This window comes from Pristiophorus japonicus, chromosome 8 (assembly GCF_044704955.1).
Source record: "Pristiophorus japonicus isolate sPriJap1 chromosome 8, sPriJap1.hap1, whole genome shotgun sequence".
In the NCBI taxonomy this organism is placed as follows: domain Eukaryota; kingdom Metazoa; phylum Chordata; class Chondrichthyes; family Pristiophoridae; genus Pristiophorus; species Pristiophorus japonicus.
This window is the reverse complement of record NC_091984.1, coordinates 184,420,168-184,443,661: the sequence shown is the minus strand read 5'-3', so window position 1 is coordinate 184,443,661 and position 23,494 is coordinate 184,420,168. Positions and strand designations below refer to the sequence as shown.

Genomic DNA, 23,494 nt, shown 5'->3' with positions numbered 1-23,494 from the left:
GCATTTATATGGACATCTCAAAGCACTTTAATCAATTAAGTGCTTTTGGAGTGTAGTCACTGATGTTGTGTGGAAAACACAGCAGCCAATTTGCACACAGCAAGCTCCCATACACAGCAATGATAATGACCAGATAATCTGTTTTTGTTATGTTGATTGAGGGATAAATATTGGCCAGGACAGAGGGTAACTCCCCTGCTCTTCTTCGAGATAGTGCCATAGGATCTTTTACGTCGACCTGAGGGCAGATGAGGCCTCAGTTTAACGTCTCATCCGAAAGACGGCACCTCTGATCAGTGCAGGACTGAGTGTGCTGCACTGGAGTGTCAGCCTAGATTTATGTGCTCAAGTCCATGGGATTTGAACCCACAACTTTCACTCAGGCGAGTGTAGGCGGGGGGGCTTTAGATTCCCGAGATATTGGGACAGCTTCTGGGGGAGGCGAGACCTGTATAAGCCAGACAGGTTGCACCTCAACAGAGCAAGGACCAATATCCTCACCGGGGGCAGGGGTTTGGGGGGGGGGGGAGGCGTTGCTAGTGCTGTTGGGGAGGGTTTAAACTAGCTTGGCAGGGGGATGGGAACCTGAGAGTTGATTCAGTAGGGAGGGGAGAAAAGCAGAAATTAGAAAGCAAAAATAAAGTGAGTTTGAAGGAGAGCGGAAACAAGCAGGAAAAGAGGATAAAAAAATTTAAAGGTACTTTGTCTAAATGCACGTAGCATTTGTAACAAAAAAAAGAGATGAGTTGACAGCACAAATGGGTATGATCAGATAGCCATTACAGAGACGTGGTTGCAAGGTGATCGGGACTAAATATTCAGGGGTATTTGACAATCCGGAAGGACAGACAGAAAGGAAAAGGAGGTGGGGTAGCTCTATTGATAAAAGAGGGAATCACTGCAATAGTGAGAAATGATATATGCTCAAAGGATCAGGATGTTGAAACAGTTTGGGTGGAGATAAGGAATAATAAGGGGAAAAGGTCACTGGTGGGCATCGTCTATAAGCCCCCTAACAGTAGCAACTCTGTTGGTCGGAGCATAAACCAGGAAATAGTGGAGGCTTGTAAAAAGGGAACAGCAATAATCATCGGTGATTTTAACCTCCATATTGATTGGACAAATCAAATTGGTCAGGGTAGCCTTGAGGAGGAGTTCAGAGTGCATAAGGGACAGGTTCCTTGAGCAGTATGTAACAGAACCAACCAGGGGACAGGCTATCCTAGATCTGGTCCTGTGTAATGAGACAGGATTAATAAACAATCTCCTAGTAAAGGATCCCCCTGGAATGAGTGATCATAGCACAATTGAGTTTCAAATTCAGATGGAAGGTGAGAAAGTTGGATCTTTAACCAGCGTACTAAAGGAGACTATGAAGGTATGAGGGCAGAGTTGGCTAAAGTGTAGGACGGTTGATGAACAGTGGTGTATATTTAAGGAGATATTTCACAACTCTCAAGAAAAATATATTTCAGTGAGGAGGAAAGGGTGAGAGAAAAAAGATAGCCATCCGTGGCTAACTAAAGAAATAAAGGACGGTATCCAACTAAAAACAAGGGCATACAAAGTGGCCAAAATTAGTGGGAGGACAGAAGATTGGGAAGCTTTTAAAAGCCAGCAAAGAATGACTAAAAAATGATTAAGAAAGGGAAGATAGACTGAAAGTAAACTAGCACAAAATATAAAAACAGATATTAAGAGTTTCTATAGGTATATAAAAAGAAAGTGTGGCTAAAGTAAATGTTGGTCCCTTAGAGGACATGACCGGGGAATTAGTAATGAGGAACATGGAGATGGCAGAAATTCTAAACAAGTATTTTGTATCAGTTTTTAAACAGTAGAGGACACGAACAATATTCCAACAGTGGATAGTCAAGGAGCTATAGGGGGGCAGGAACTTAACACAATCACTAAGGAGGCAGAGCTCAGTAAGATAATTGGGCCTAAAGGCAGATAAATCCCCTGGACCTGATGGCTTGCATCCTAGGATCTTGAGAAGTAGCAGCAGGGATTGTGGATGCATTGGTTGTAATTTACCAAAATTCCCTGGATTCTGGAGAGGTCCTAGCAGATTGGAAAACTGCAAATGTAATGCCCCTATTCAAAAAAGGAGGCAGACAAAAAGCAGGAAACTATAGACCAGTTAACCTAACATCTGTGGTTGGGAAAATGTTGGAGTCCATTATTTTTAAAAAAAACAGGACATTTGGAAAAGCAAAATTCAGTCAGGCAGAGTCAGCATGGATTTATGAAGGGGAAGTCATGCTTGACAAATTTGCTGGAGTTCTTTGGGGATGTAACGAACAGGGTGGATAAAGGGCAACCAGTGGATGTGGTGTATTTGGACTTCCAGAAGGCATTTGACAAGGTGCCACATAAGAGGTTACTGCACAAGATAAAAGTTCACGGGGTTGGGGGTAATATATTAGCATAGTTAGAAGATCGGCTGACACAGAAAACAAAGTCGGGATAAATGGTTCATTCTCTGGTTGGCAATCAGTAACGAGTGGGGTGCCGCAGGGATCAGTGCTGGGACCCCAACTATTTACAATCTATATTAACGACTTGGAAGAGGGGACTGAGTGTTACGTAGCCAAGCTTGCTGACGATACAAAGATGGGAGGAAGGGTAATGTGTGAGGAGGACATAGAGGCTGAAGGAGCACATAGACAGGCTAAGTGAGTGGGCAAGAATTTGGCAGATGAAGTATAATATTGGAAAATGTGAGGTCATGCACTTTGGCAGAAAAAAAAATCAAATAGCAAGTTATTATTTAAATGGAGAAAGATTGCAAAGTGCTACAGTCCAGCGGGACCTGGGGTACTTATGCATGAAACACAAAAGGATAGTATGCAGGTACAGCAAGTGATCAGGAAGGCCAATAGCATCTTGGCTTTTATTGCAAAGGGAATGGAGTATAAAGCAGGGAAGTCTTGTTACAGCTGTACAGGGTATTGGTGAGGCCACACCTGGAATACTGCGTAGTTTTGGTTTCCATATTTACAAAAGGATATACTTGCTGTGGAGGCAGTTAAGAGAAGGCTCACGAGGTTGATCCCGGGGATGAGTGGGTTGACTTATGAAGAAAGGTTGAGTAGGTTGGGCCTCTACTCATTGGAATTCAGAAGAATGAGAGGGGATCTTATAGAAACGTATAAGATTATGAGGGGGCTTGACAAGGTGGATGCAGAGGGGATGTTTCCACTGGTGGGGGAAACTAGAACTAGAGGGCATGATCTTAGGCTAAGGGGCTGCCCATTTAGAACTGAGATGAGGAGAAATTTCTTCTGAGGGCTGTCAATCTGTGGAATTCGCTGCCTCAGAACTGTGGAAGCTGGGACATTAAATAAATTTAAGACAGAAATAATAGTTTCTTAAACAATAAGGGGATAAGGGGTTATGGGGAGCGGGTAGGGAAGTGGAGCTGAGTCCATGATCAGATCAGCCATGATCATATTGAATGGCAAAGTAGGCTCAAGGGGCCTTATGGCCTACTCCTGCTCCTATTTATGTTCTTACGTGTGCTACCCATTGACCCACAGTTGACACTATTTCTAAATATTATGATCTAAATCCCATGGGCAACAGTTCTCTATGGAGGCAGAGAGTTTTTGAATCGTGGGCAATGCAATATGTTTGAAGAGAGCAGCAAGTCTACTGAAATGGAGAACAATTTATTAAAAGTAGTCTAAACTGTTTCAAAGAGCTCAATGGCATAATCCAAGTTTTGAAGTGTGGGGTAGACCAGTTCTGTATTCTGCTCCACTAATACTGGTACCGAAACCAAGCCATCTGAACCACCCTAAATACACAAACATAATACTCACCACCTGCTGCACGAAGTCCCAGTTCACCAACATATCTGGGTCAGCAAAGTGAACACTGTAGTCCTGCTCTTCAGAGACCACAAACTGACAGCTTGAATAGAGAAGATGGGAAATTAGCCAATAAACACTGATAGCTTAAATTAGCCTTTACAGACAACTATTAGTTTGTGATGCTGCTGCTATTTCTTTGTCCTTCATGTCCTTTGTGTGTCATAAAGCTATTTAGGTACATGAACACTGACCATAATAGAATTTCAGTCGTACACAGTAATGGAGGTTGTTTTGAGGGGACTGTGAAAAGGTTCATCCAGATCACCCTAATGCATTCTGTAGCAGCTGTCTACAGAAAGCAACAGCTGGATTCTTGGGAACATATTTCCAACATAATCTGAAGGGACACCATGCAAGGGACTTCTAAAAAAAAAAATAAAAAACAAAACAAAATTAAAACTATTTCAAATTCTACCCACGAAGTGAAATTCCAAAGAACAGAATATCTGGAAAACATGAATTCAACCCTCCTCTGCCACACCTCGGATTATGAGCAAAGCACCTTTCTGAAGAACAGTAATATTCCACAGATTAGCTACATGACTTCCACTCAGAAAAAGCAGCTGATGGGGAAATGAAATCATACTGGGGCAGTAGAGTATGCCAAGATTGGCACAGTACAGGGAGTTTTACTCTAAATCTTGTCCTTCTCGACTTGTCTGCAGCCTTTGACACGGTTGAGCACTCTATCCTTCAACACCTCTCCATCATTGGCCAGCTGGGTGGGACTGCACTTGCCTGGTTCCATTCTCATTTATCTAATCATAGCCAGAGAGTCACCTGCAACAGCTTCTCTTCCCACTCGCGCATCATTACCTCTGGTGTCCCCTAAGGATCTATCCTTGGCCCCCTCCTATTTCTCATCTACATGTTTCCCCTTGGCGACATCATCTGAAAACACGGCATCGGTTTTCACATTTACGCTGATGACACCCAGCTCGACCTCACTACCCTTCCTTGGCCGCTAAATTGTCAGACTGCTTGTCCGACATCCAGTTCTGGATGAGCAGAAGTTTTCTCCAATTGAATATTGGGAAGACCGAAGCCATTGTTTTCGGTCCCCGCCACAACCTCCATCCCTCTCCCCAACATCTGTTTGAGGCTGAACCAGACTGTTCACAATCTTGGGTGACATTTTTGACCCTGAAATGAGCTTTTGACCACATATGCGCAGCATAACCAAGACTGCCTATTTCCACCTCCGTAACATCATCCGTCTCTGCCCTTGCCTCAGCTCATCAGCTGCTGAAGCCCTCATCCATGCCTTTTTTACCTTGAGACTTACCACTCCCGGCTGGCCGCCCACATTCTACCCTACTTAAACTAGAGTTGATCCAAAGCTCAACCGCCCGTGTCTTAATTCGCACCAAGTCCCGCTCACCTATCACCCGTGCTTGCTGACCTACATTGGCTCCCAGTTGAGCAACGCCGCAATTTGAAAATTCTCATCCCCGTTTTCAAATCCCTCCATGGCCTTGCCCCTCTCTATCTCTAATCTCCTCCAGCCACACAACCACGCCCCCACCCCCCCCTCCACCAAGATGTCTGCGCTCTTCTAATTCTGCCATCTTGAGCATCCCAGATTATAATCGCTCAACCATCGGTGACCGTACCTCCTGTTGCCTAGGCCTTGAGCTCTGGAATTCCTTGCCTAAACCTCTCCGCCTCTCTCTTCTTTAAGATGCTCCTTAAAAGTTACCTCTTTGACCAAGTTTTTGGTCACCTGCCCTAATTTTTCCTCTTGTCAAATTTGTTGTCTCAATGCTCCTGTGAAGCGCCGTGGGATGTTTCACTACATTAAAAGGTGCTATATAAATACAAGTTGTTGTTGTCCTGCTAAACTTGACCTAGGATGGTACAGACACTGAGCATCAAGCTGGAGAAAATAATTTTCAATTGCTGGCCCCAGCACAAAAGCAGCACTTTACAAAGAAACTTCCAAACCACAGGAAGAGCAATAGTCACATCACATGCCCAATATGCCGAAAAGTAGCTGATTTGGTGTCTGCGCGTAATTATGATCCTTGCAAATGATGGCAAAACAAGTTCAGGTCACTGGATTCATGTTGCTCCTCTTACTTACTTGGCCTGCAAAAACTGCTCCTTGTTAAATGGCTTATGTTTATGTCCCCACTTGTTTCTTCTTCCCCAGCCTCCATGGCAACTGCCATCATAATGTGAGCCTGACTGTCCACGAGGTTCAAATGTAAAGTTCAACAAGTGGTTTAGGCTTATCTTCCTAGGACCACTAAACTGGGCAGGACTGAACTCTGCCCTCTGCACCTCTGCTACCTGTAGACAGGAGAAAAAGCCATTTATTGTGTGTAGTGGTTCAATTACCAATAAAGTGTGTCCAACTATGATGCTCTCTCTTCTCCCCTTACCCCAAAGTTTCCCCCTTATTCCTTCACACCGAAAGGTGAGGACTCATGCTGCACTACGTTCCATGGGTGGCAGCCCTCAACTACCTCACCAAAGTGGTTACTCATACAGACTACCAATGGGCTATTTGACACTCTGGGTCATCAGATCAGAGTGTGATGTGATCTTTACCCACCTCTGCAATTGGCATCCCTCGATAACACAAACCCCATCAAATTCTTTCTATCCCCAAGCTCAGGCATTGGTTAAAGGTCACACCTTCACTGCACATGCTAACTCAGCACACACCAGATCAAGGCCAGAACCTTTGCAGCCTGTACAGCAGCTTGATGGCCAGGCATCTACCTACAGATGTGTTCAGAAGTTGAGCATGGTACACGCTCCAAGATACCTGCCACATTCATCTTACACTATGTATTTAAGACTCAAGCTTCATACATTTACCTTGGACAGATGAGTTAGGGTAAAATGAAAACAAAAAAGAAACTTAATCTCTCTTTCTCCCAATGGCCCTTTCAATGACCAACCAGCCCTAGCATTGCATCATACATCTTCTATTAATTAAATCGCTATAGTAAGAATGCTCAACCTCACCTCTTCCCGTCTACCACCATTACCAGAAGTGCTAAAGGATTTGTTGCCGCCACGTGCAGGGGGTCTCTTGTCAAAAGCTTTGCTTTTCTGTGGATTGGAGCGGCGGGTCTGGTTAGATACATTTTCATTTTTGGGAAAAGCTGCGTCTCGTTTCCTGTTGTAGCGTCTTGATCCATTTCCACCTTTACTATCTGCAGAAAGTGGGGGGGGAAAAAAAAGTGTTAATTTTTATTCCAGATGAATGCCAGCTTTTCTCCTACACCTCCAACATCCAGCTCGACATCGTTTATTGATATAGACGAGCACACGCAACAAGAATGTTTGCACGGATGTCAATAAAAGTGTGATATGGTGGAAGAGAGAAGAATGAGGAAATGTACTTCTGATGTAATTTTGCTCAAGTTAAAAAGCATTTCAGTTGCAAATTTTAAAGTCAACAGAAAAGGATATTACATAGGATATAAGGCACAGAAACAGGCCATTTGGCCCAACTAGTCCATGCTGGCGTCTTTGTTCCACTCGATCCTCCTCCCATTTTTCATCTAAATCTTTCAGCATAACCCTGTATTCGCTTCTCCCTTGTATGCTTGTCTAGCCTCCCCTTAAATGCATCTATACTATTCGCTTCAACGAATAGCAAGTTCCACATTCTCACCACTCTGGGTAAAAAAAGTTTCTTCTGAATTCCCTATTGGATTTCTTGGTGACCATATTTATAGCGATGGCCTCTAGTTATGCTCTTATCCACAAGTGGAAACATTCTCTGTATCCACTCTATCAAAACCTTTCACAATTTTAAAGACCTATATTAGGTCACCCCTCAGCATTCTTTCTCTCCTCTCCTCCCGCCCGCCCCCCCCCCCCACCAAGAGAAGAGAATCATGGATCAGTCCAAAATGTTCAAGGTTGAGTCAAGAAAATTCAAGTTAGCCTGTTTTCTCTATTCCCCCTAGTCTTGCACTTATTGAACAGCAGTGCCACTCAAGTGATAAAGATCCTGCAAGCATCATAAAAGTTTATCATATTTTACAACTAAATTAATTGAGATAGCCCTAAAGACTTGCATTTACAAATAAATCCAAATCATCAGGGACAAAGAAATTTAATCATAACCAACTGAGCAGAATGTTCCAAGGAAAATTTAGAAAACATGCCATTTAGCAAACATAAATGTCAAACATTTAATGGGCTGATAACCACTCACTTGAATGACCAATTCTTATCTTCATTCCAACACATCTCAAAACAATTCTGAATGGACATGGTTAACAGCAATTTAATTAACAAGCACCTTCAAATACAATAATTAAGGTTTGAACACTATACAAACAGAAAGGGCATTTATATGGATTAAACAGCACACCAATCTGCAGTACACAACCAGGTTAAAACAAAATTAGAACATTTTACCAGTGTCTTTAAGATAGACCACTGACAAATTGTTACCATACTGAGTTTACATGACAAGACATCTTTATTATGCCAACACAGGTTCTTAACACAAGTTTGGCATGTGGTTAATCTTGCAATCACTGTACAATGAAGCACCATGTTCTGCCCAGTGATAGGGAGAAGGTATGAACCCATTACCTATGTCCCACTGTCACAAAAATAAATCAGAATCGTACAGCACAGAAGGAGGCCATTCAGTTCATTCTGCCTGTAACGGAATTAGAGAATGGAGATTCCAGGGATTGAACCCAGTGTCTCATACATGCAAATCATGTGCTCTCCCACTGAATTACATCCCTAACCTCTTTATTTGCGAGAGGCCAGATATTTTGATTTTTCTCCTTCTGACCAGCTAGAGTACTTAGCACACAAGATCTACAGCTACAATAACATGAGATGAGGAGAAAAAAATGTTGCAAAGAAAATGTTGCTTTCATAAAAAGGAGTGTGTAATTATTCCTTTCTTTAAATAAAAAGATTGGTTAAATGTGACCTACTGTCCATCATCCTCCAACCCAGTATTTTCTTTTCAGTGACTACTGCTGACCCTCTATCTCCAGACTGCTAAAGTCAGTCTCAAGTTAGAAATCAAAGTTTTTCTGTGCTTGGTCAGAAATTAACCTACAGATTTTATTTAAAAACATTAGGAGTAGGCCATTTGGCCCCTCAATCGTGCTCCGCCACTCAAGATCATGGCTGATCTTGGTCTCAACTCCACTTCCCTGCCGCTCACCATAACCCTGGACTCCCTTATCATTCAAAAATGTGTTGGCTTCTGCTGTTCCTCATTTGCTAACTGGTACAACAGGGAACAGCAGAAGCCAACAGGATTCAATATAGGCTGCTATACATTTATACCAAGATCTCAAAATCATCCAGGATTCAGATCAAAATTTAACTCCAATTGAAGCTGTCAAGTAAATCTTTTATAGTAATCACTGCTTTCAAAAGTAGTGATTTTTGAGAATTTCATAGCCCTGATTAAAAAATATTCCATTTATGCTGCGGGATATTTAACCGTAAAAAAATTATATAAATCCATCATCGTAGGCAGTCCCTCGGAATCGAGGAAGACATGCTTCCACTCCTGAAGGGAGTTCTTTGGTGGCTGAACAGTCTAATACGAGAGCCACAGACTGTCACAGGTGGGACAGAGTCGTTGAGAGAAGGGGCGGGTAGGACTGGTTCGCCGCACACTCTTCCCGCTGTCTGCGCTTGATTTCTGCATGTTCTCGGCGTTGAGATCCGAGGTGCTCAGCGCCCTCTCGGATGCACTTCCTCCACTTAGGGTGGGTCTTGGGCCAGGGACTCCCAGGTGTCAGTGGGGATGTTGCACTTTATCAGGGAGGCTTTGAGGGTGTCCTTGTAGCGTTTCCGCTGCTAACCTTGGAGCTCCTTCATGGCAAACGAGCCAAAGTAGAGCACTTGTTTTGAGAGTCTCGTGTCTGGCATGCGGACTATGTGGCCTGCCTAGCGGAGCGAATAGTGTGTGTGGTCAGTGCTTCAATGGTGGGGATGTTAGCCTGAGCTGATGTTGGTGCGCCTGTCCTCCCAGGGGATTTGTAGGATCGTGGAGACATCTTTGGTGATATTTCTCCAGCAACTTGGTGTCTACTGTACATGGTCCATATCTGAGCCATAGAGGGGGGCAGGTATGACTACAGCCCTGTAGACCATGAGATTGGTGGCAGTTTGGAGGGGCTGGTCTTCAAACACTTTCTCAGGCAACCGAAGGCTGCACTGGCGGCAATGTTGGATCTCGTCGTCGATGCCTGCTCTTGTTGATAGGAGGCTCGAGATATGGGAAGTGGTCCACGGTGTCCAGGGCCATGCCATGGATCTTGATGACTTGGGGGGGGGGGGGCAGTGCTGTGCGGAGAGGACAGGCTGGTATAGGACCTTTGTCTTACAGATGTTTAGCGTAAGGCCCATGTTTTCATATGCCTCAATACGTCGACTGTGTCCTGGAGTGCGGCCTCTATGTGCAAAGATGCAGGCGTCGTCCGTGTACTGTAGCTCGCGACAGAGGTTGGGTGGTCTTGGACCTGGCCTGGAGACGGCGCAGGTTCCCACTGGTTCTGCAATTTAGTTCCACTCCAGCGGGGAGCTTGTTGTCTAGATCCAGTGGCAAGGGGGTCCAAGAAGACTGGAGACCAGGATAAACCAGTTAACTGGCATGACACGGGAAACCCATCTTGCTCCACCCCCTTAAAAACAGCACAGCAGTTTTGCTCCCAATGATGATGTGATGGAGAAAATTGAGGGAAGAGCTGCACATATGTAGTTTACCACTTCCCTAAACTTACCGAAGAAGCACTGCACCAAGAAAGGTAAACAAAATCAAAATTGGGGCAGTAAGCAAGACAACTTTGCTTTCAGCAGTACCACTAGTTACATTATCAATGTCAAGCTCGGAGGAAAATCACTATTGCAGCTGCACAAGGTGGTCCCAAGTCTTTGATCTGTGCAGACATCACAAACCGCCACAGCCCCAAGGTTACAGAAAGAACAAACTGAGTGTTTCTACCCCAAATGGTTAAACAGCAACCCTCTGGGAAAGGAACACAGTAACCAGGTAGCAACAACATTGGGTTCCGTCAGATGATCTGCTGACTCAGTATTGAGGCTCATATGACTGATGAGCAATGTCCTAGCAAAAACAGCTATCCATAGAACCATACTCCACTAGAAGTGAAACATTTAAAAACCTGTATTTTTGATTGAACCAATCAAGGCTACCCCAGTGTCACTAACCAGAAAAACAGATCTACAAGTGTCCACTCATCGGAGGAGACAGCAATATTCTGAACATGAAGCCCAATCGAAACAAAAGCAGCGTACATTAAAACTAAATCATAATATTGTTACCTGTCAATTCATCATAGGCAGTCCCTCAAAAATCGAGGAAGACTTGCTTCCACTGAGTTCTTAGGTGACTGAACAGTCCAATATGGGAATTACAGTCTCTGTCACAGGTGGGACAGACAGTCGTTGAAGGAAAGGGTGGGTGGGGAGTTGGTTTGCCTCATGCTCTTTCCGCTACCTTAGCTTGCTTTCTGTATGCTCTTGGCATCGAGACTAGAGGTGCTCAGTGTCCTCCGCTTAGGGTGGTCTTTGGCCAGGGACTCCCAGGTGTCGGTGGGGATGTTGCATTTTATCAAGGAGGCTTTGAGAGTGTCCTTGAAACATTTCCTCTGCCCACCTGGGGCTCGCTTGCCGTGTAGGAGTTCCGAGTAGAGCGCTTGCTTTGGAAGTCTTGTGTCAGACATGCGAACAATGTGGCCCGCCCAACGGAACTGGTCGAGTATGGTCAGTGCTTCAATGCTGGGGATGTTGGCCTGATAGAGGGTGCCAACGTCTGTGCGTCTGTCCTCCCAGGGGATTTGCAGGATCTTGCGGCGACATCGTCAATTAATCAGTGTATGTTCTGCAGTTCCACCGGTCATAAAAGGAAATCCAGGAAACATGGTATTTGATCCTGTTTGCAGGAGTTAATCAAGTGTTTCCAAAAACTTAAAATTTAAAAACAATACTTTTACTGGTAAAAAGTGAACAACTTTGGTTAGATTAAATTTCCCCACTGCAAATAGGATATAAAAATGAGTATCAGTGTGCTCATGTTCACATTAACAAGTATACACAGGTCATAAGATACTGGATTCTTGAAGTTTACGCATGAAATAGTTGACTTTAAAATCAACCTTCACCCTAATGGGAATTAGAGATGCTTTCCGTTTGATGTTGGTCAGTCAAAATTTTTTTTTGTTTTCCCACTCATTCTTTTCCATGTTAGCCTTCCATTCTTCTTCATGCCCATTTCAGACTCATTTCCTGCAAGTCTTTTGATCCTCAGCTCCCTTTTAACCATGTCCTTCAAGTTTAGCAAAACTCAAACTACACAACAGACAAGAACATAACAGAAGAATCTAAGAATTATGAGCAAGAGTAGGCCATACAGCCCTTCAATAAGATCATGCCTGATCTTCGACCTCAACTATACTTTCTCGCCCCATCTCCATATCCCTCGATTTCCCTGGAGTCCAAAATTCTAATCAATCACAGCTTCGAATATACTCAACGATTCAGCATCCGCAGCCATTTGGGGCAGAGAATTCTAAAGATTCACAACCCTCAGTGAAGAAATCCCTCCTCATCTCAGTCTTAAATGGCCAACTCCTTATCCCAAGACTACGCCTCCTAGTTCTAAACTCTCCAGCCAGGGGAAACAATCTCACAGCATCTACCCGGTCAATCCCCCCAAGAATCTTGTATATCTCAATGAGATCACACCTCATTCTTCTAAATTCCAGAGTGTATAGGCCCAATCTCCTCATAGGACAACCCCTACATCCCAAGAATCAATCTAGTGAACCTTTGTTGCACCGCCTCAAAGGCAAATATATCCTCTCAGATAAGGAGACCAAAACTGTGTACAGTACTTGGGTGTGGTCTCACAAAAGCCCTGTAACAACTGCAGCAAGAGTTCCTTACTCATGTACTCCAAACCCTTTGCAATAAAGGCCAACATACCATTTGCCTTCCTAATTGCTTGTTGTATCTGCATGCTAGCTGTTTCCTGCATGAGGACACCAATATTTTCCCATCATTTAAAAAAAAAATTTTATTTTTCTATTCTTCCTACCAATGTGAATAGCTTCACATTTCCTCACATTATACTTCATCTGCCACTTTATTACTCACTTAACCTGTCTATATGCATAAGAACATAATAGGAACAGGAGTAAGCCATACAGCCCCTCGAGCCTGCTCCGCCGTTCAATAAGATCATAGCCTCAGCTCCACTTCCCTGCCCGCTCCCCATAACCCCTTATCGTTTAAGAAACTGTCTATTTCTGTCTTAAATTTATTCAATGTCCCAGCTCTGAGGCAGCAAATTCCACAGATTTACAACCCGAAGAAATTTCTCCTCCTTTGTTTTAAATGAGCAGCCCCTTATTCTAAGATCATTCCCTCTAGTTGTAGTCTCCCCCATCAGTGGAAACATCCTCTCTGCATCCACCTCGTCAAGCCCCCTCATAATCTTACATGTTTCGATAAGATCACCTCTCATTCTTCTGAGCTCCAATGAGTAGAGGCCCAACCTACTCAACCTTTCCTCATAAGTCAACCCCCTCATCCCCAGAATCAGTGAACCTTCTATGACCTGCCTCCAAAACAATTGATTTTCTAAATGCCGTGTTACCACTTCCTTAATAATGGATTCCAGCATTTTCCTGACAACTGATGCCAGGCTAACTGGTCTGTAGTTGCCCGTTTTCTCTCTCCCTTCTTTCTTGAATAGCAGTGTTACATTTGCTACTTTCCAATCCACTGGAACCTTTCCTGAAGCTAGGGAATTTTGGAAGATCACACCAATGCATCCACTATCTCTGCAATCATCTCTTTTACTGTAGGTCATCAGGTCCAGGGAATTTGTCAGTTTTTATTCCCATTAGTTATTCAAGTACTTTTTCTCTGTTGATATTAATTACTTTAAGTTGCTGACTCCCAATAGCCCCTTGGTTCCCCACTGACCAAAGACCGCCTTAAGTGGAGGAAGTGCATCCGGGAGGGCGCTGAGCTCCTCGAGCCTCGTCGTCAAGAGCATGCAGGAATCAAGCGCAGGCAGCGGAAAAAGCGTGCGGCAAACCAGTCCCACCCACCCTTTTCCTCAACAACTATCTGTCTCACCTGTGACGGAGTCTGTGGTTCTCATATTGGACTATACAGCCACCTAAGAACTCATGTTAAGAGTGGAAGCAAGTCTTCCTCGATTCCGAGGGACTGCCTACGATGATGGGGTTCCCCACTATTTTTGGTATGCTTTTTGTGTCTGTGAAGACAGGTACAAAATATGTTTAAAGTCTGCACCATTTCCTTATTCCCCATTCTAATTCTCTTCAGCCTCTAAAGGACCACACTTACTTTTGCTGCGCTCTTCATTTTTACATACTTGAAGCTCTTACAATCTGTTTTTATATTTACTCATTCTATTTTCTCCTTTTTAATCAATTTCTTGGTCATCCTTTGCTGGTTTCTAAAGCTCTCAGTCCTCAGGCTTACCATTATTCTTTGCAACATTATAAGCATCTTCTATTAATCTAATGCTATCCTTAACTTCTTTAGTTAGCCACGGATGGATCACTATTCCTATGGAGTTTTGATTTCTCAATGGAATGTGTGTTAGTTGAGAATTGTGGAATATTTCTTTAAATGCTTGCCACTACTTATTTACCATCAAACCTTTAAATTTTATTTCCCTGCAGAACAACGATCCATCTTCTCAACTCCGTGCTTAGCAATCCTAAGTCCGTGTGTACTCGGGCACCCAGGAGAGCAGATATAGGTCATTGAACAATAGACTCCCACAGGGTTCTGTCCTGGCACCTATATTATTCAATGTTTACACCAGTGACCTGCCCGAAACAGGGTCCCACAAGTTAGTATATGCTGATGACATTGCCTTGGCCACACAAAACACGAATCTGCCTATCACCAGGGAGACACTGACCAGTGATTTACAGAGGATGGAGGCCTACTTCCACCGATGGTGACTTCAGCCAAACTCGCAAAAGTCCCTCACCTTGACATTTCACCTCAACTCTCATCAAGCAAACCAAGCTTTGAAAGTCTCCTTTTGCAGCTAGAGGTAATCCATGCCAAAAGCCCCTATTTAAGAGTCATGCTTGATCACACTCTGACATCTCCAGAACCTTGGGAAGAAACTAAAGAGTAGAGTCAACTTGATCCAGAAACTCATCGGATCCAGGAAGCAGATGCTCAAATCCTCAGTATGGCAACACTCGACCTGGTGTACTCTACAGCGGAGTACTGCATGGCTATCAAGTCCGCATGTCAAATTCGTTGATGTCCAGCTGAATTCTACTATGAGAATTATCACTGGTACGCTTTTATCGACACTAACACCTTGGCTGCCCGTGCTTGCAGACATCACACCACCACACCTACGCCACGAACATGCAGTCTCTGAAGAATACAACCGCTACACCAGCAAAGAGATGTCTATCCAGGCCAACAACCTACCACCAACCCGTCTCAAATCTAGGTCATTTTGGACAACCACCAAAGCCCTTCAGCAATCTCCCCTCAGCCTCGATGACCGATGGTGAAATGCTGGGAAGAACTGACATAAGGATTGGATTCCTTATAGGGGACCCCACAGTACAACCTGAAGGATTAAACCTTCTTCACAAACAGCGGACAACCATCAACCACCTCAGAACTGTGGTCATGGTAGATGCTGCCATCTTATCCATAGATGGAAGATTAAAGCATCCCCATCATGGGACTGTGGAGCTTCTAATGGCAAAGCAGGCTACTGCTCCTAAATTCTTATGTTCTAATCAAACCTTGGAGCACATCATTGAGCACTGTCCTCCGAGGAAATTCACAGGCAGCCTCCAAGATATCCACGCTGTTACACCAGAAGCTTAGGCCTGGATAGCCAACCTTAGATATTGAAGTTTAATTTGCTTTGTGACGACAATACGAAAGATCTAATTTCCCAATCTACCTTGGCCAACTCTCCCCTCATACCTATGTAATTGGCTTTATTTAAGTTGAAGACTCTAGTTTCGGAGTTAAATATTTCACACTCAAACCAAACGTGAAATTGCGTATCCGAGATGCCTTTTTATAGGCAGGTGGGAAGATAATGAGTCAACCAGATGTAGGAGCAAGAGAGAAATCTGTGCTCCAGTCTCAAAGCCACACAAGGTGGTTTTGGGATACTGCTACCTGTACAGCATGCACATTACATAGAATGTACAGCACAGAAACAGGCCATTTGGCCTAAATGTTCTATGCTAGTGTTTATGCTTCACTCGAGACTCCTCCCACCCTTTTTATTTAACCCGATCAGCATATCCTTCTATTCTTTCTCCCTCAAGTCCATTTATGCTGTAGCTAGTTCCACAGACTAACCACACTTTGGGTAAAGAAGTTTCTCCTCAATTCCCTATTTGATTTCTTAGTAACTATACTATAGATATCTCCATAGTGATACCATCTGCTTTCCAAAACCCAAATAACTTAAAAGCACAGTTGGTCAAGGCTTAGGGGTACGGTTAGATTAAAACCATACAGACTGTCTGGTTAACCATTGACAGTGCTCTGCGGTGCCAGTATCAGATTACCAATTCTGCCACAAAAGATCAAACTCAGCAGCAGGTATACTATTGAAGAAAATACAGATGCTGAAAATCTGAAACAAAAATAAAAAATGCTGGAGACACACTGGAGATCAGGCAACATCCGTCAAGAAAATAAGAAACACCAATGAGATAAATCTGTTCTAATGTGGTTGTTTGAGGGTTACATATTGGCCAGGACACCAGGGAGATATTCGTCTTCGAATATTGCCATTGGATCTTTTACATCCACCTGAAGGGGCTGGTTTAACAACTCATCTGTAAGACAGCACCCTCACAGTGCAGCACTGGAGTCTCAGCCAAGATCTCGTACTCAAGTCCCTGGAGTGAGACTTGAACCCACAACCTTCTGATTCAGAGTGCCACCTAGTGAGCCATGGCTTAACGAAACTTGAGGCAATCCGGACAGATGTGGGGGACGGAGACGGTCCGCTGCGTCTTTTAACGTTGGGCGCCATGTAAACACTGCATACGCCGGAGGGGAGGGGCGGGGCGGCACCAGCCCTACCTTGTTTGGTTTTACTGTCCGAGGGCGGCGCTTTGTTGGGCCCTGCCGAAGCGGAACGCGCAGACTTCTTTTCCATGTCTGGATTTTCCAGCATCAGCTTCCAGCAGCTCAATGGGAACGACGTGGCTGGTTGTGCCAACCGATTTTCCACAGGGCATCGCGTAACTAGGCCTAATTTTAATCTTCATCATGGCGACCTCTGCATCGTGACCAATCTAAAGATGGCGAAAAATAAATAAGAGCGGAGCGGACGGAGAAAAGAAAGGAGCGGAGGGGGTGGGGGACGAAGTCGGCTCGAAACAAGCCCTTTGAGATGAGTAGAAGGAGTCTGTTTCACTTGGCCCCCACCCCGCGCTCCTAAAGCGGCTTTAGTTGGGAAGGCTGCGCTTGCCTCTCCAGGACCGTTGCTACCCCTCACAGCAATGGCGACAAGTCGCCAAACAGGAACCGGGGAACCCGGATGGAGGCTGCTTTTATAGACGCTGGGGAAATGGCGCCTGCGCATTAACGCCTCTGCGCTGGGGGACGCTGGGAGATGTAGTTTGTTTTCCAATCTTCCTCCAAGCCGGGGACTCCCTTTCTCCAGCCAATAGCCAGCCACTCTCGCTCATCACGTGATTCTTGTCACAGCCACCGCCTTCTTACGCTGGTTGCTAAATATTACAAGCCAGGTACTTGCCAGTCATGGGAAAGACCAGAGGCTGGAGTATAGGAATATCACCCAGCATCAGATTGTGTATTCGGTGGCACCTATCTAGTGCAATAACCTTTATAGATCATTTATTTTGCAATTTTCACTTACTTTAGCAGTACGTAAAATGCCTAGCAATAATCTAATCACAATTTGAAGTGGAGTTCTGAAGAAAATTAGACACCCCTAAAGTTAACTTGTATTTTTTCTTTGCATATGCTGATTGACCTGTCGTGTTTTTTCAGAACTTTTTGTATTTTGGCACTAAAGTAGCTCACTCTACCCCTATATGGTGCCAGTCCCAGTAATGCACCACCAACAACAGGATACAGTAGGAAAGTGGTTATGTTACTTGACTAGTAATCCAGAGGCCTGGACTAATGATTTGGAGATATGAGTTCAAAATCCCACCATGGCAGTTAATTAAATAAATCTGGAATAAAAAGCTAGTATCAGTTACTAGTATCAGAAACTACTGGACTGTCATAAAAACTCATCTGGGTCACTATATGTACTTTAGGGAAGGAAATCTGGCATCTGTACCTGCTCTGGCTTATAATGTGACTCGAAACCCACAGTAATGTGGCTGACTCTTGACTGCCCTCTGAAATGGCCTAGCAAGCCTCACAGTTGCTTTCAAGATCATCATCATAGGCAGTCCCTTGAAATTGAGGAAGACTTGCTTCCACTCTTAGGTGACTGAACAGTCCAATATGGGAATTACAGTCTCTGTCACAGGTGGGACAGACAGTCGTTGAAGGAAAGGTTGGGTGGGGAGTCTAGTTTGCTGCACGCACCTTCCGCTGCTTGCGCTTGCTTTCTGCATGCTCTCGGCGACGAGACTCAAGGTGCTCAGCGCCCTCCCTGATGCTCTTCCTCCATTTTGGGCGGTCTTTAGCCAGGGACTCCCAGGTGTTGATGGGGATGTTGCATTTTATCAATGAGGCTTTGAGGGTGTCCTTGAAACATTTCCTCTGCCCACCTGGGGCTCGCTTGCCGGGTAGGAGTTCCGAGTAGAGTGTTTGCTTTGGGAGTCTTGTGATAGGCATGCGAACAATGTGGCCCGCCCAACGGAGCTGGTCAAGTGTGATCAGTGCTTCGATGCTGGGGATGTTGGCCTGATAGAGGATTCTAACGCTGGTGTGTCTGTCCTCCCAGGGGCTTTGCAGGATCTTACAGAGACATCATTGCCTTCAAGGCAGCAGCTTACAACCAACTTCTCAAGAGCAACTAGGGGTGGGTAATAAATGCTAGCCTTGCTGGTGATGCCAACATCCAATGAATAAAAAAAACACGAACTCATGTTTTAAGCACAGTCTGAGATCTGCTGATTGGATCCATCTCCTTACCAATTTCCTTTCAGCTCGTCTATCCATAAGACTGAATAATAGCTTGTGCCTGGAATTTATACTGCTGCTATAGCTGATGACTTCAAAATATTTGAGTTTCCAAAATTGCCCCACAGCAGTTAGTAATCCAATTGTCCAGCTCACTGGTGATATTTTTTTCATTTTAGCCTTAGTTTAGTGGTAACACTCTTACCTCTGAGTCAGAAAGTCAGATTCAAGTCACACTCCAGCACAGTGCAACACTGCATCGGAGGTGGCATCTTTCAGATGAGACATTAAATAAAGCCTCCATGTGCCCTTGCAGGGGGTGGGGGAGGGGGTGATCTAAAGGCCTGGCCACAGTGTGGTTTTGAAGTCAAGAAGAGATATAGAAAACTGAAGTGGTTTTGAAAGATAATTTCACAGGGCTAAGGATTAATAGCTAAAAGACCATTCTTCCATCATGGAGCTGAGCGGGGTGGGATAAAGTGTAGGCTGAGATTAGATAAAGTTTGTAAATAGGGCTGAGGGTTTTGAAAGCAATTCATTTTGTACAGGGAGCCTGTGGAGTCAAGACGGAGGTACTGGTTTGTCTAACTTTGTGCAGGAGAGGACATGGGCTGCAGAGATCAGGATTAGCTGAAATTTCTGGTGGGTGAGAAGACTTGGAAGCTCATGAGAGAGCATTCAAGAAATCAATCTAATGTGACAGGCACGGAAGAGGGTTTCAATCACGGAGGGGTCTGGCAGGTGGCATAAGCAGGTGATGTTCTGGAGTGAAAGCCAACTGTCGTGGCAATGGATCAGATGTGGGTTGAAAGGTCAACATTAATTTGAACATTTTAGTGGGCATCTGAATTTTCCCAGGTTTGCACTGGCAAAGACAATGTTGATTGTCTGGTTAGGCAGGCAGACATCTTTCCATGATGAGGTGCTTAAAGGCCCATTTTATGTTTGTGGAACCCTAGAGAAGGCCAAATAGTGGGTCCAATGACAGAAAGTTCTGCCCTAGCATTTGGTTCACCCCACAGTGGGCCAATAAAGGCCTACCATTTTGGCAGAGTATTGTGAATGATCTTCCCTAGGTAACAAGTGCTCAATGCTTTGTGTTAGATTTGATGGTTCGCTTTTTTAGCAACTTGACTCAGTTGGTAGCACTCTTGCATCTAAATCAGAAAATTGTGGGACTAAGCCCCTTACCAGGACAAATGCACATATTCCAGCCTGTCTCTCCTGGGCCATCAAACCTGTCAGATATTGGTTTTGGAACTAGGAAAAAATGGAAAATCGGACTGATGTAAATTGGGAGATTCGTTCTCATTCACCTCACTTTGCTTTATAAATGTTGTTGCATCTCACTATTAAAAATAATCACAACGCCAAGTGTTTAAATGGGTTTTGCAATCTGTCCCGTCCTTTAAGATCTCAATGCTAACATTTACTTGATATTGCAGTCTGTTGGTATATTAGACACTTTGGTATATTACAGCAGTGCTTACTACTCAGGTTGGATTACGCTGGACCCAGTTCCAACTATTTTGTTGCATCTGTAAATCAAAACGTAAATCAAACGCCCCCTTATTAAAGGGGCGCTAAAACCGACAATTTGAACAAATTAAACTCTTAAAGGTCAAATTAAAATGTGGTTGCCGGGGGTTGGGCCCAGTTACAGCAATCTCACGTGACCCAGGGGGCAGTGCTGGTTGCCCCGGAAGTGGAACCACGCGAGGGGCAGGTCAGTGGCAAGATGGCTGCCTGTCGGTTACTGAGGTCGTTTGCCGCCGGCCCCCGGGGTGGGAGCGGTCTCTTCACTCCTTGCAGGCGGAATATCGCGGCCTGCTTTTCTGTCAGAGCTCATTCTGGCAACGCCGAGGAAAAGCAAACTCATTTCGGCTTCGAGACCGTGTCAGAGTCGGAAAAGGCAGAGAAAGGTGCGAGTGTTCGGGCGGGAGGCTCAGGCCGGACTGGGAGGTTTGGGTGGCAGCTGGTGAGCCTGTGGTGTGATGGGCCTTCCAGTCTCCCGATCTTGCCCGGTGTTAGTATCTGACGGGCCGAGTGACCGTCAGTAGCTGAGCGGGAAAGTCCCAAGTTTCAGCTGACATGTAGCTGATGTAAACGACGATCGCAGCCAGGCTCCTGCAATTGACCTCAGTGCCTTAGTTGGTGACGCTGCTCCTTCCGCAGTGGCAGCCAAGCCCAGCAGTCTGCACGGCCCCCGGACTGCGAGCACCGTCGGAGCAGGCCGGGGAGTGGAAGGAGCAGTATGTGCTGGAACAGGAGATCAACGGCAGTGAAAAAGGACGTTATCAAGGTCCAGGTCGGTGATTGGAGGTGGGCAGGTACTGAAGGAGCGGCGAGAGATTGTAGAGGGACGTGATCGGGACCCAGGAGAGGCCTGAATTCAGGGCCCAGAAGAGGCCCCAGGGGCAGCACGGGCCAGCCCACATTGCGATATGTGTGTGCACTAGGTCCGTGTAGCAGAACTGGTCTCTAGTTGTCTTGGTTAACCCTTGCTACTGGACCAAGACCTAGCTCTGTCAAGCCCGTGTGATGGCTGGTGTGCAACGGCCACCACATGTTTAAAAAAAATCCATGCACAGGCATCTTCCATCCTTTAAGATTTAGTTCGGACCTGGAATTTTAGGTCCATCATTGAAACACCTGTAAACTTTTTGACGTGGAAGCAAGTCATCCTCGATTCGAGGGACTGCCTATGATGATGATAATTAGTTAGTTGGTGAAGGCTACATTTACTATGAGTCCTGCACCTGATCGCTGCCCAATGACCCGTCGTTCTCTTCCTGTTCAGATCAACCACTATTCCTTCTCCTGATCTCCTGTGCTAGAAGTGTTGGACATTAGCTGAAACATATAGCCCATTGACATCTACTGATTTCATATAGCTCAGGTATAAAGAATAGCTACTTAGGCGAGGTACCAGAAGGCCGCTGTATCCTAACATGAGAGAAGGCTTTCAGGAGCAGAAGAGGAAATGAAGGGATGCGAATCAGGGGAATTGCTTTTATTTGAGGTGATCAAGTAACTCTTGTACTTCAAATCTGATTGCCTTGATGGATGAGTTTGATTATTTCCGACTAGGCCATTAGATGGCGTAACACATATAAACAAATAGATGGATGAGCTTGGTGGGAGGAGAGCACATTGTACGACCCACTGTGCTGGAATTAAATCATGAGATTGATGGTCTTTGGGAAAATGGTGGCACTATCTTCCTTGCTGGTCGTCTCCTCTCCTCCCTGGATTCCTTAATCTTGCATTGTCAATGTACAAATCATCACCTGCAGATGATTCGGAATCATCTTGGCGCAGGAGCAGGTGCTCTTAAGATCATGTATAACTGTGGGAGTGGGGATGGACTAGAGGGTAATGTACTCTAATTAAAAAAAACACACAACTTTGGCAAGTAGCAGAAACAGTACTGACATTTGAAACATAAGATTCTGAGGGGGCTTGACAGAGGTTGTTTTCCCTGGCTAGAGAGTCTAGAACTAGGGGGCATAGTCGCAAGATAAGGGGTTGGTCATTTAATACTGAGATGAGGAATTTCTTCACTCAGTGTTGTGAATCTTTGCAGTTCTCTACCCCAGAGGATGCTCAGTTGTTGAGTATAATCAAGGCTGTAATAGATAAGTTTTTGTACTCTAGGGGAATCCAGCAATATGAGAATCGAGCGGGAAAGTGGAGTTGAGGACGAAGATCAGCCATGATCCTATTGAATATTGAGCAGGTTCGAGGGGCTGTATGGCCTGCTCCTTATTCTTAGATTCTTATCTTTTTTTTAAAAATTAGGACAATGTCAGCAGCCGAGTCATAACACTAAACAAACTGTGGTTGGCTACCTTCCCACCAGGTTGGAAAATCTGCTTGTAAAAAAAAAAATGTATTCTTGGGACTGGCAAGGCTGACATTTATTGCCCATTCCTAGTTTCCATTGAGGTGGTGGTGGTGTTGCCCCCCCCCCCCCCTTCTTGAACAGCTGAAGTCTGTCTGTGGCAAGAACATGCTCCCACAATGAGTTCTGTAGGTTGGATCTACAGAAGTCTCATGGTATCAGGTCAAACATGGGCAAGGAAAGCTCCTGCTGATTACCACCTACTACTCTCCCTCAGCTGATGGATCAGTACTCCTCCATGTTGAACACCACTTGGAAGAAGCACTGAGGGTAGCAAGGGCACAATGTATTCTGGGCAGGGGACTTCAATGCCCACAATCAAGAGTGGCTCGGTAGCACCACTACTGACTGAGTTGGACAAGTACTGAAGGACATAGCTGCCAGACTGGGCCTGCAGCTGGTGGTGAGAGAACCAACATGTGGGAAAAACATGTTAAATGGGATAGATTCAGAACAGAGCTGGGCATCCATGAGATGCTGTGGGTCATCAGCAGCAGCAGAATTGTACTCCACCACAATCTGTAACGTCATGGCCCAGCATATCCCTCACTACCATGACCATCAAGCTAGGGGACCA

At 44.9% G+C, this 23,494-nt stretch overlaps 2 protein-coding genes across 4 annotated transcripts in view; one reads left to right on the top strand and one right to left on the bottom strand.

The window, feature by feature from the left end:
* rnf10 (ring finger protein 10) overlaps positions 1-20,619 on the bottom strand; it is a 62,352-nt gene extending 41,733 nt beyond the window's left edge. For 2 of the 3 annotated variants that reach the window (XM_070887664.1, XM_070887665.1), the window contains exons 1-4: positions 16,986-17,418; positions 6,855-7,045; positions 5,962-6,170; positions 3,828-3,918 (exon numbers count right to left, since the gene is read on the bottom strand). In XM_070887664.1, coding sequence (XP_070743765.1) covers positions 3,828-3,918; positions 5,962-6,170; positions 6,855-7,045; positions 16,986-17,079 — 585 coding nt within the window. In that variant the 5' untranslated portion in view covers positions 17,080-17,418. Of the gene's footprint in view, positions 1-3,827; positions 3,919-5,961; positions 6,171-6,854; positions 7,046-16,985; positions 17,419-20,204; positions 20,274-20,503 lie in introns of those variants that run through there. The other variant, XM_070887666.1, reaches the window with a different exon arrangement.
* A 110-nt stretch (positions 20,620-20,729) lies between these two features.
* Positions 20,730-23,494, top strand: part of coq5 (coenzyme Q5, methyltransferase) — a 33,703-nt gene continuing 30,938 nt past the window's right edge. Inside the window, exon 1 of the mRNA XM_070887662.1 lies at positions 20,730-20,935. Coding sequence (XP_070743763.1) covers positions 20,752-20,935 — 184 coding nt within the window. The 5' untranslated portion in view covers positions 20,730-20,751. The remainder of the gene's footprint in view (positions 20,936-23,494) is intronic.